The sequence below is a fragment of the Maylandia zebra genome, linkage group LG19 (genome assembly GCF_041146795.1).
Source record: "Maylandia zebra isolate NMK-2024a linkage group LG19, Mzebra_GT3a, whole genome shotgun sequence".
In the NCBI taxonomy this organism is placed as follows: domain Eukaryota; kingdom Metazoa; phylum Chordata; class Actinopteri; order Cichliformes; family Cichlidae; genus Maylandia; species Maylandia zebra.
Window position 1 is genome coordinate 25,159,680 of NC_135185.1, and position 13,307 is coordinate 25,172,986.

General features: G+C 43.8%; 1 protein-coding gene across 3 annotated transcripts in view; it reads left to right on the plus strand.

Moving 5' to 3' along the window:
* The window catches only part of pacrg (PARK2 co-regulated), a 148,030-nt gene extending 136,022 nt beyond the window's left edge, over nucleotides 1-12,008 (plus strand). For 2 of the 3 annotated variants that reach the window (XM_004540402.3, XM_004540405.3), the window contains one exon: nucleotides 11,635-12,008. In XM_004540402.3, the coding sequence (XP_004540459.1) occupies nucleotides 11,635-11,795 (161 nt within the window). In that variant the 3' untranslated portion in view covers nucleotides 11,796-12,008. Of the gene's footprint in view, nucleotides 1-9,118; nucleotides 9,225-11,634 lie in introns of all 3 variants that reach the window. The other variant, XR_001167756.2, reaches the window with a different exon arrangement.
* The last annotated feature ends 1,299 nt before the right edge of the window (nucleotides 12,009-13,307 follow it).

Consider the following 13,307-nt stretch of genomic DNA (forward strand, 5'->3'; position numbering starts at 1 on the left):
CCTTCTTCATGACTTCATGGACTCACTCCCTAGTGTCGGGTCATATCGAATAGATAATGAAGTCCATTTTGTAAATTATTCATTCTGAGTCAGGAGGATTTGATATCTTTTGTGCTTACCGCTCACTCCCGGTCTCAGCTGAGTTGAAGACACAAGTGTAGATGTACACTAGATTTTTGCCATGATTTTAATATTTCAGTTTGGAAACACGAGACTTTGTGGAAAAAACTTTGAAACAAACTCTCAGAAATGTCTTTGTTTTGGGTTTTAACTTCTTCTCTTCCTGGACAACAGGTGTGGCGGTATTGTGTGACTTGTGACACCTGTTGTCCAGGAGAATGCTGCAGTGGCTTACTGCGCTTTAATGGTGAGCATAAATAGAGACCATTGGACCAATGCGGCAGGTATACTGACACCTTTATTCAGGATATGCTCATTGGCTGCTCACTGGACAGCATACGGTTTGCCAAGATGGCAACTCAAAGCTTCATAACAGGACTACATCCAAAAGTACTGCTTATAATATCACACAACAGATATATATGCAGCTCCCATTTATCTGATTAGGAGAAAGCATCCTCATTTTTCACTGGCTGAAAAACTTGATTTTCTGTCTGCATGGAGAAAAAAACAATAATGCACTTTTGTATTTATGTGCGTTGTCCTTTCTTGTAAATGTCATCAGTGAACAGCTTCCCCTCCCCTGCGCTTCTTTCTGCTTAGAATGTAAGTGGACTCAGTGCCGTCCGCTTGGTGCCATTGTCATTGTTGAGCCAAAGTTCTTTTAATCACACCGCTGCCCTCAACCCGCCGTGATTTACTAGCTCTCCCCATCCATGAGGCCTCTGCTCCAGCCAATTGCATTAAAGAGATAAATAACCAGACCAATAAAAGTGTTGTGAGCGGGCCGAATGGGTCCTGGAAAGCTCGCCGTCCATTTGGTGCTGTAAGCAACGGTGTGGGGGGGTGCGGTATCAGAGGAGGGGTGGGGCTTTTAGTGGAAGGTTTTTTAGGGGTGATATTGTGATTGGTGGTGGAGGTGATGTCATGTCATCCATCTCAGGGAGCCACTTCATTAGGCTAATGGAAGGGCTGGACCGCTCACTGTTCGTTCCTGTGCGTGAATGTGTGTGTGTGTGTGTGTGTTTGTCCTTCCACTGATGGCAGCTTCCAAGGCTAAAGTGGTTATGAAGGCTAAAGTGATTTTATTAGCCAGGCACATAGCCCATCACTGTGTATGGGCATAAGTATGTGTGTGTGTGTCCATGTGTGTGTCTGTACAGTCATAAGGCTGTACAGGTGCTATTTTAGGTGTGAGGAGAAAATACAGAAATAAACCCACCTTATTTTTTTAATGTTTCGACTGCAGTCACATTCCTTCAGTGACTTGCAAAAAACGTGAAGTGCAGGGAGAATACTCAGCAAACTTCAGAGTAACATCAATGAAGGACTTTGATTTGTCACTGACTTAAATTTGCACGTCACTTCAAATGTTCCTCTTGTGACGAGCGAAGAGGACAAAGGGAAATGCTCTTGGAATCTGCTGCACCGCCCGACCTCCTCCCTCTGCGTCTCGCTCTTCCTCTCCTCCTCTCTCTTTCCATCGCTTTCTGTTTGTCAGTTTTTCCGCCTGAAACCCACACGGGCTGCCGTCTGGACTTCTGCTGCGTTTACAGGACGCAATTCCTCTGATTCGAGTCCGTTTTAGCAATTTTTTTGATTTTTCAAATTCAAATTCAAATTCAAATTTTATTTGTCACGTACACAGTCATACACAGTACGATATGTAGTGAAATGCTTGGACAACTGCTCGTGACCTAAAGAAAACAAAAAAGGAAAGGCTATGAATAAGATAGGAAATAAATATGAAAAATTAAAAAGGGTAAATTTAACTAAGAAGGAATAAAATATAAATTAAGGTTAAAAATGAAATAACTGTACAACACAAATTAGAACGAAGGGTAAATTTAACTGGGAAGGAATAAGATAAAATATATAAATTAAAGTTGAAAATAAAATAACTGTACAACAAAATACACAATATAGAACTATATAAGAATGTATGAAGAAATCTAAATATAAATAAATATATACACAATAACAGCAGCTGTACAAGTATTAACCGGAAATGAAGAATATAGTGACCAGTGTTGTGCAAAAAAACAATGTGTGCAAAAACAATGTCCAGAAAGTCCAGTGTGTGTGTGTAAGAACCATATGTGTGGGTCAGTACTGTGTGGTGGTGTGATTGAGAGACCGTATCGCCTGCGGGAAGAAGCTCCTCCTCAGTCTCTCTGTGTTGGTCTTCAGGGAGCGGAATCGCTTTCCTGACCTCAGCAGAGAGAACAGTCTGTTGTTGGGATGGCTGAGGTCCTTCACGATCTTCCTGGCCTTGGTCCAGCACCGCCTGCTGTAGATTGAGTGCAGGTCAGGGAGCTCGGAGCGGATGGTGCGCTCAGCTGACCGCACAACCCTCTGTAGAGCTCGTCTGTCCTGCATGGTGCTGTTCCCGAACCAGGTTAAGATGTTTCCCGCCAGGATGCTCTCTGTGGTGCACGACTAAAAGTTCCTGAGCACCTTGGAGGGCAGTTGGAAGTCTCTCAAGCGTCTGAGGTGGTAGAGACGCTGTCGGGCCTTTTTCACGGTCATGGTCCTGATGTGACAGGACCATGACAGGTCCTGCGTGATGTGAACTCCGAGGTATTTGAAGCTGTCCACTCTCTCCACTGGGCACTCGTTGATGACGGGGGTCTGGTAGTTCCTCTCCTGCTTAGTGCTGAAGTCCACTATCAGCTCCTTTGTCTTACTGACGTTTAGAAGGAGGTTGTTCCTCTGGCACCAGTTCTCCAGATTCCCAATCTCCTTCAGGTAGGCCGTCTCGTTGTTATCAGAGATCAGGCCCACCACGACGGTGTCGTCAGCAAACTTGATTATGGTGGTGGAGCTGGTAGTGGCCACACAGTCATATGTGTACAAAGAGTACAGCAGGGGGCTCAGAACACACCCCTGGGGGGCTCCAGTGCTGAGAGTGGTGGAGGCTGAGACATGTCCGCCCATCCTTACTGCCTGTGGTCTGCCAGTTAGGAAGTTGGAGATCCACTGACACATAGATGAGCTGAGTCCCAGATGCTCCAGCTTGGTGGTGAGTGTGGAGGGAATTATGGTGTTAAATGCAGAGCTGTAGTCTATGAAGAGCATTTTAACATAATTCCCCCTTCTAGTGTCCAAGTGAGTGAGTGCCGGGACCCGTCTTTGAATTGTTTTGTAACAACCAGGGGCTTGCTCCATCATCTGAACTGTCCTTTCCCACTGAAATATCTCTCATCTTCTTTTTTCTGTTAAATAGTTAAATAGATGTTTAATGGTTGGCCTTGATGTGGGTCTGGCGAGTCTGTTCTTTTCATGCCTTTAAAGTTGAGATGAATTCAGTTTGTTACAGAACAAATTCAGTTTAAATTGATCAAAAGCAGCAGCACCTTAGAAAACTCTTTCAGCTTCCCTTCCCTTTTGTGTCTGTGTGTGTGTATGTGGCTCTTATCCTTAGACATAAACCACGAGACATAAACATAGGATTGTATTAATCTGTTTATTCACAGTGTTTATAGACTATAATATGAGGTTAAATGTAATACTTGTGCATCCAGATTTTCACCATGGAGGTGTTAACGGAAAGGAGTAGCCACACTGTTCCCGAGCTGTGCAGTATGTTTTATTCAATAGCTTAGTAGTTCTCAAAGAAAGTAAATCTTTAAAAAAAATGATCGGCTAAAGCATATGCTCTCTGCACCCATTAAGATGTGTAAATGAGAGGAAGGGAAGGCAGGTAGCCCTAGCAAGGCGCTTGTATCCCCCACATATAGACACCTGCTACCAGAGCAAAAGTGCACGAGCCAAGCTGTTTGCTATTAATATTAATTCCTCCAGTATTCTGAAAGTCATCAGCCACCCTGAATAGGAATTAAACTATTCCCTTTTGTTTGTATATTTTTTGCACCATGATTAATTTAACTTCTCTGCATGCTGAGATGTAAGGAATGCGTGGTGTTGTGACCTCCACAGATGTGTAAATGCGCGGGGACATGTTTTTAAATTGTGGGCAAACACTCCACTCCTTAAAAAGGGTGAATCCATCCATATTCTTCTGTATTTTTTTATTTAATTTATTCAATTGTAGTCTGTTTTTAATTGTTATCAGGCAATTAAACTGATATTATTTATCTTTGCTAATTATTAATGATTTCTTTAATGTCAGTTTTTCAGTAGTTTGTGTAATATTAAATATTTATAAATGTATCATAGCTGATTAGAAACAGCTATTTTATTCTGAAAATATTTATTCTTTATTCTGAAAATGATTTCTTACCAGTTTATTATTGCTTCTATTATTTTAGTATTTGAGAATGAAATTATTTTTAAAGAGATTGTTAGTATTATTCATCTATATTTAAAGTCATTATGGGGTGGCTGATAACCATGTAAAATAGCCATAAACTATATATATTCTTTGCATTAAAATTAAAATTTTAAATCAAATAAATACTTTTTTATTTTATTTATTTAGTACGTCATTTTTAAACACTGTTTATATACCTATTGTAAAGATGCTGCAGAGATTTAGATTTGTTTTTTAATTCTGCTAATATGTATCACACAAATTAAAAAAAAATAATTTGACATTGCAACCATTGTTGCATTAATCTAATGGCAAAAGCATCATAAAATGTAACATTAATAAAAATTAGCAACATTGTTATTATTTTATTTTCATAATAAAATCATTATTAACTAAACTTTAGATATGAATAATTGATTATTTATTAACAGTAGCCATTATAAAGTCTTTCTTTTATCTATATATAAGCTACGCCAAATTCCTGTGGGCTCAGACTCTATAGTACACATTCAGTTTCTCTGTGTACGTATGTTATGTGCTTACTCCTGTTTAAGTGGCCTTTGCATTTCAAAGCGCAGTGCGTGTTTGGCTTGTGTCCGGGTGTTCGCACTGCACACTGCGGTGGCCTTTAACGCCTGTCCCTGGTGCAGATCGATTTTGTGCCTAGCCAGCAGCCCGCTGCTAACCTTGAGGTAAGTTGGCGTAATGAGATCACATCTGACGGCATTGACTCACACCTGACAGCACTGACACTCAGCTCCCAGCCAGGGAGCGACACAGACGGGCAGAGTGGGAAAGGGTAGGTCCTTTGTGGTCGGCTATACTGTTAAAAGCTTTGTTTTGTTCTATAAAACCTATTGCAGTTTATGAAACCTTTCACTGGAGACGGAAGCTGGGTGAACATGTCCGTGGTCCACAATCATTTACTATAAAATCTCTGTGGAAGATGTTGAAAAGAACGGCAGGTACGTTTGGCATTCTTCTTCCACGAGAAAGCCAAATTTTCAGGATCGACCTCTGTATTATTGAAGCCTGAGCCGCCGCAGCCTCTTAGAGTTCAGTACAGTTGAATTCAGAGTGTAGCTTTGCTGCTGCTCTGTGGGATTTGTCTGTAGGCGGTGCTGGGTTATGTATGACCCACTGTCTAACCAGACTCGTGGTAAAAAGCATATTTTCTGGCCCAGATTAAAACCTCAGCAAGCCAACAGGGATCACTTATGCGCCTAAAACAATGTGAAATTTGATCTAAAAAGAATTAAAACATATACTGCCCATCAGTGTAATGTACCTGCACACATATTATGGGATGGCTCTTTCCTTTAAACCTGTGATAAGCATGCTGGGGCTGATTTCGAGATGCATGTATCAAGCTAAAATTGGATACGATGAGCCTGGGATAACCATTATCTGAGTGGTGGTAATTGAAACAATAATGGACATGATAACAGCTTGGCAAATAGCATTGATCCATCATCTAAGATGAGCCCTCTTTGTGCATTAAAAGCATGACTAAATGGTGCAAACTGATATTGCTCTCGGTCATGGCTAGGTCGTGTGGGCTAATTGAAAAAGAAATGAGTAAAATGAGGGTTTTGTGATGTGTGGAAGTGCGATGAGCCTCTCACCTTGCCTCGCTCGGGCTTTCAATCCCTCGCACAACCTGGGATTAGCCGAAGACACGGCATGATTTTGGCGGAAGCGTGGAATTGGAATTCAGTTTCTGTATATCCACGCACAGATGTAGTCTACTAAGCCAGTGGGACCCAGATCAATAGGAATCTAACAGTTTTAGCACCTGAGCAGCTCAGGAGCATCCTCGGCTGGTTACGTCTTAGTCTCGGCCTTGTCTACACACTCCTCCGGCGTTACTTTCCGGGCTGCAACCTGACCTTGACACGTTTTCTCATCTGCCTGCTTTGCTGCTTTGCTGATGTCCAACTTTCACAGGGTTGAAGTGGTACTCTGCTTCACCTAGCCTATAGATTGAGCACTGCTGGGCTGGGTGAACACATGGAAAATGAGATCGCTGACCTACAGCAAAGGTTAGACTTCAGTAAGCACGAGCACTCAGATGAGGGCCGGTGCAGGAGCTGGGGCTTTAATAAACTACTGCTGACCATAAGCCTATTGTTTTACGTCTCTCCTCTGGATATCTGTGCATGTGTGTGTTTGCGTGTGTGTATGTGTTTAATGTAATGCCACTGGAGCTGCAGCCCTCATTGGGGCTAGCTGTGTTAAGCTGAAATGTTATTATTGATTACACACAGAGGTTGTGATGGAAAAGCAACAGCCAGGGAATGAGCCCAGCTCCAGGTGCGTGCATGTTTATGTATATGTATGCGTGCGTGCGTGTGTGTGTGTAGGTGGATGTATATGTGAGCCACAGCTATGCTGTCCATCAGCCTAGCCTAATCCATTGTGGTGGTGGGGGGGACAATGGCACAGTGAGAGGGGAAGAACAGTATTTGAGGGTGAGGTGGTGTTTGTTGTATTTTTGAACATCCTGTGAGCCTTTCTTAGATTTTGCAAGTATATATTTTTAAGAAAGGACCCTTTTCCTACTTGCTCTCTAGCTCTTTCTGTCCTTGTCACATGTAATCACTTAAAAATGCTTATGTCATCTACACGCACATGCAGTAAACTCATAAAACTACATACAGTACTTAGAATTACACATATAAGAGCATATACAAGCCCCTTTTCACTCTGTCTTTCTGCCTTTCCTTCACAGACACCTGTGGTTACACACACACTAGCATACGTTCACTCTCTCTCACACACACACACACATCAAGTCTCACACTCTCCACCACAGTCCCTTTATGTGAGGCCTGCCTGGCACCCAACTGTGAGGCACTTTTAATTAGAGCCCTGCTGTTAAGCACAGACCTCCTCCAATGGTCCCATCCACTTCCCATCACCTCCTTCCTCCAACCCACACACCCTCCATTGCACACAGACCGCCGCTGTGCTCTCTTCACTCCTTGTCCTTTGAGACCTGAAGGCGTTAAACACTGTACCCAGAAGGCGAAGAAAATGCACGACCCCTTTCTCTAGCCCTTTTTAAGCTCAAATTCTGTAAACAGTCACATTAAACTGCGACTATATAACTATGAAAGAACAATTACAAACATTGATGGTTTTTAAAAAAATTGAATTTCATGGAATTTACTCTGTTCTGTTTGGTTTTGTTTCTGAATGAAAACGCTCTTTAGTCTGCCTGAAAAAATGGACTTCGAGTGCTATCGGGTTTGTGAGCAGGAAAGATATGCAACACGTGCACTCTTGTAACACAGTCAGCTGTGCAGCAATGCTCAAAATATTCCTGGAACTCAAGCTGCTCCATCACACTCATAACCTGCATTCTTCCATTTCCCTTTTTCAGCAAGGCCAAAGCCCTTCAGAGGAAATTTAAAAAAAAAAAAAAGAAGAAGAAGGAAAGAAAAACAAGTCTCTCACATTCATTGAGTCTCTTCAGCATCTGGCTGCTATGATCAAAGGGCTATTGTGTTGGGGGGTCTGTTCTCTAAGCTGCTTTCATTAGGAACCTCCATAACCAGGCGTAAGTTGATTAGAAACAAAGCAGGTGGGATGATGCTACGTTGAGCCAGCACTGGAATTTCGAGCTAAACTTCCCAAAGCCTTTGCATTGTGTGTGTCACTCAGTCCCTGGCAGCAGAGGGGAGAAGGGGATTATAACCTCACAGCATACACATAATGCACACTAACCTCAGTCAGAAATCTTTGGGCTGGGTAAGAGCGCAGCTCTGTTACAGCTTCAGAGGGAAAAATGAAGCAATAAGGAGGTCTGCTTATAACCCATTAGACCCAGTTTGCCAGCAGTAAATATGCCTCGAAAGGCCGCTGTCTGTACATTTGGAGGTAATTCGGAGAAACAGCGAGCGCTGCCTCCATCTGTGACAGCTCGTCTTCAGCTTGATGTGGGAAGACAGGTTGTTTAGGACCGTGGGGATTGAGGGATGAAGAAAGACCAGGGTGTGAGAGGAGGAGGAGGTGGAGGAGGAGGAGGAAGGCTGCAGCTGTTGTTGTGTGTAGTTTAGATTTGGTCTGCTGTGGGTTGGCAGAAATCACAGCAGAGCCAGAGAGGCATCGACAGATATATAGATAGATAGATAATTTCACCTCTTCCTTCCAGCTTCCTCACCTCGCTTTATGTGCTAAAGGCCCCCTTTAAACCCGGGGATTTAGCATAAAAGGCAGAAACAAAGCGGCGTCTCCAAGCCACCTTGCGTTTCCTCCTCCTCCACCTTCTGTGTAGCAAATGTCGCTGCACCGAGAATCCTCCGCTGTCTGCCTCTGTATCGACCTTTCGTCTTCCTCAGAGGAACATAGAGCCGGCTCCTGCTAGGGCCCTTTTTCTTCTGTTCATGGGGTGGGAGTTTTTTTTTATTATGATTGTTTTTAAAGATTTTTTTCCCCTCGCTCTCCCTCTGTCTCGCTCTTTGCCCAGGGTTGCGGATATTGCCAAAAGGAGAGAGGAAAGAAGAAGAAAAAAAAGCAGGGAGGGGAGAGAAGGGGAAAAAAAGCAAGAGTAGAAAGAGAAGTTATTTTGCTGAAGGACATTTGCAGAGGCTGCTTTTAACACCCTCACCCCTCCTCTCCTTCCTCACTCCTTTTCCTCCATCCCTGCTTAAACACACTTCTCCCCTTTCTGCTCTTTAAATATTGAGAATCGCTGAAAATTCTTCTGCTCTCTGCCTTTAGATGCTACTGGCCTCCCAACAGCTCACCAGGCGAGATGTGTTTGGATGGGCTGAAAGGCCCCAGATTGCACAACCTCTCTGCCCCAACTCCAGGCCCCAGGAAACTGGTCAGAGCTCCGCTGGTTCCCAAGCTGCACCTCTTCCCCGACTCCCTGTGTTCTCTGTCTGAAGGCCAAGCTCCCCCTCTGGGCTGGCTTTGGCTGCTCATTTCCACAGTAACAGGGGGCAACTCTCCACAGACTTGGCTTTGTAACCTACACCAACATGCTTTTGTGCAAACACACACACACACACGCAGCTGAAGCAGACTGCAAGTTTGTAAGAGTCACTGTACTCATTACCTCTCACTGCCCAGCTTACACACATCTCTGATTTTCTTTCACTGGCTGCATTATAGATGCTATTTAAAACTTTGCTAACTAGTAGGGTGCGGACGCCTGTGTTGTGGGCCGCTCCAAAATGAACCACTGCCTGAGTTTTGATGTGAATAAGAGCTTTTCTCGAATGATGCATTCCTCAGCGTATGCGACTATTGTAGTTGTTGTATCTCTAAAAGGAAAACAGTAAATAGCTGCTAAATAAAGCCAAAGCTGTAAAAATCTTAAGTGTATCTGGGCTAACTGTTGGTCAAAGCACAGCTGGAAACCAACCCCCCACATATCAAAAAGCGAGAGCTGCAGACTGAGATCATAGACATGTTACTGCTTAACAGTCCACTTTATGGGACTGGCTGTCTTTGTGTTTTAATGAGGAGGCCATGGACGAGTGGAAAGGAGAGGAGAAAGATGGAGGGGTGGTGAGGGTTGGTGGGGTTGTAAGGGAAGATGAGTGATTAGAAAAGACTGAGAACGAATAAAGGATGGAGTGTTTGGAAGAGGTTATCGTGAGGTTTAGTGTCCCCTTTCTCTCTCCACGTCTAATTAGGAGTGAAAGAAGGGGTTGCCGGGTCCTCCTTTAAGTGCTGCTTTTAATTTTTCACATCACATCCTGATGATTCTCTTCTCTTCTCAAATCTCTCTAAAGTCAAATGACCGGTTTGTTTTTCTTTGTTTTATTTTATAGCCTCCAGAAATAAAATCTACACTCTTTCTTCAGGATATGTTAGTTGAGCAGGGCCTTAAATTGGCAACAAACTTGGACGTGTGTGTGTGTGTGTGTGTGTGTGTGTGTGTGTGTGTGTGTGTGTGTGTGTGTGTGTGTGTGTGTGTGTGTGTCATTCCTCTGAAAAGTGTTTTGAGCCTCCGGTGCACTGGCATGAGATTGGCAGTTTGCTGTGTGCTGATAAAGTCAACGTGTGTGTGTGTGTGTGTGTGTGTGTGTGTGTGTGTGTGTGTGTGTGTGTGTGTGTGTGTGTGTGTGTGTGTGTGTGTGTGTGTGTGTGCGCGCGCATTTAAGTGTGCCTGCTGGTGAAAAGGAAGGAGGAAGGAGGAAGGAGGAGTGCAGCCTGGACACCTCAGGAATGTTTTCCTGATAACAAGTTCTTCCTGCGCTGTGTGCTCGGCTGTTGTAATTTTATGTGTTTTACTGCACTGTGACTGTGTGTGTGTGTGTGTGTGTGTGTGTGTGTGTGTGTGTGTGTGTGTGTGTGTGTGTGTGTGTGTGTGTGTGTGTGTGATAGTGGAGGGCAGGTTTCACTGCTTTTCAGTTAGCCACAAGTTTATTTTTAATCACAGTGGAGTATGCAAACATGCAGCCAAAGCGTAGCATTAAAGGAGTCCAGTTGGGTCAAAGAGATGTAGATTTTTTCATCGTGCAGTGAACGAGTTTTAATTACATACAGATGTACGTCCACAGCTGTGGAATTTATTTAAATTCAGTAAACCAAAGACTCCAGGTCAGTTACAATCCCAGTTCAGCTAATGTCATTTTGAGCATTACCTGCAAGCCTCTTTGCAACCCACTGTGTCCGACATCCCAGAATAAAGCCGTGATCCACAACTATAAACTGCAGGGGTCCTAACTGAAATGCAGAGGATCAGCTCCTTTGTGTGTTTTTGAGGATTTTTACTGTCTCAGATTTTACTCCAAATCAAAATCACACAATCACATCAGTGAAAGAAGATAACAGCACAAACACACACACACACACCGAGCACATTCCTACCTTTGGAGCATGACTCCAGATCACTGCTCATGCCTCATGTGCACCGGCGCGTGCTCTGTGCAGCAGCAGAGCACACACTACCTCGTGCGTCCTCTCCGCCGCTCTCCCCTCCGCAGGCCGCCTCATTAAACTTTCAGCTGAAAACTCTTTTTGCCGTTTGGTCCCAACTGGCCTCGGCATAAGAGGAGTAAATTAAATTCAGTCTGTCCACTGGGTTTGAAGTCAGATGGAAGGATGGCATTTGCCGACTCGGTCTGCAGTCTCAAAGCAATGCGCTGTGGCCACAGGTGGTGCTTTGTGAGCCCTGACATCAGCCTCACAGTCTGAAATGACCCGGGCGCTCCTAGAATATACGCCATCTTTGTTTTGTTTCTCCTCATTCTGTCTGGTTTATGTCTTTGCTCGTCCCCTAGAAAATCTCGGAGATGGCATCGACTACGACCAGTTGGAGAAAGAGGACATTGGCAAACTGATCAACGAGACTCTCCAGATCTTTGAGCGCTACGGAGGACCGGACGCCTATATAAACATCAAATACATGATCCCCACCTATCAGTCCTGCCTGACGAACTAAGGAGAGAGGAAGGGGCTGTCAGCCATGTCCACGTCTTTAAGATTTAATTTACAGCGGCATGTTTAAAGTGCTATCAGTTTGTTGTTCTGTTCCCGTTTCTTTAGTGATTTATTTAGACAGCTGATGGAAAGTCCTCGGTGCATACTGACGTTTGTTTCAAAGCCTCTTTTAAAATGTATGAAAACATTAAAAATTCTGTTGCATCTAAGTAAATCATCCCGCAGAATCTATTTTTTCGCCTTTCAAACACTTATGTTGCTGTTGAAGCGTTGGCCATCTTGGATTTATGTCGGCTAAAGAAGATGCCAATGTACAGCGACAAGACTTACGCTGGCGTCCACAGCTCCAGCAGCAGCTGTCTCCGAAGCACGTGTGTATTTATGATATTTCGAAATATAAATATAAAGTATTTTATATCTCCAGATCTGAAAGCCGTTATCGCTTCACCACAAAGGTTTCCTTTGAAAAGCTGATAATACTGTTTGAGATATAGAAAAGATTGGTTTCAGTAACGCAGAAACTGCGGAGGGGTTTGGGGTTGTTTTTTTTTCTTTTTTGTATCGTATTGTACTACTGCACTCATTCTGTCACTAACCCAGCTGGAGACGCAGCCTGTCTGAACGTGCATTTATGTTGGATATTTGAACTCAAATACCCCACAGTGATCTTAGGGAACACTTGGTGTGTATGCGGGCTTATTTGTTGGTGTTTGTGCATGACAACACGCCTGCCTCGTTGTTTATCCGGACCAGCCAGTAACTCAGTAACCAGCTCTCTGTTCTCACACTGAGTGAAGCTCCCCTCTCTCGCTCTCTATCCTCTGCTGTAAACTTCTTCACAGACGCAGCAGAAGTTTTAGCAGCCATATTTCAGCACGCACATGCACATACACTCACTGACACATATATATATATACAACACTGCGACCCATGGGGGAAAACACAGCGTAATTGATTTCTGAAACTCGCAAGGACACTTGCGCCATCTCTTATTGTAAGTCATGTCTCCAGCGAAAGCAGCTTTACAGGCCTGCGGAGGAATCTATTCTCAAGCAGAAGACAGGTTCATATTGCTCATATTTCAACCTCAGCACATCCTGAAAGGAACGTTACTGAATAGGTGTTCCACACTGCTGAACTCAAGTCGAGCTGCTCCTGCCTCGTGCTTGATCTGTGAAGTGAAAGACGTAAGGTAGTGCGGAGAGGTCCCATTTCGAGACAAAGCACATATTTCACCTTAATAACTGCAGCTGCATAGCAAAACAAAGATAGCAACGGTATAGCCACTTGACTACTTTTTAAAGGGGTGCGTTGTGGAGGGGGTGGGGGGCATACAATTTCACCCGTGTTCTCACTTAATGAGCATATCGAACTCTGAATAGCCTGCAGTTCTGTCGAACTGTATCAGTGACGCCCCGCTGTCCCGCTTCACCTGTCCAATTTTACTGAGCCACAGGCTAGCAGCTGGCCAGCAAAGAGCTTAGAGATAAAGAGGAGAACTAGAAGAAAAGGA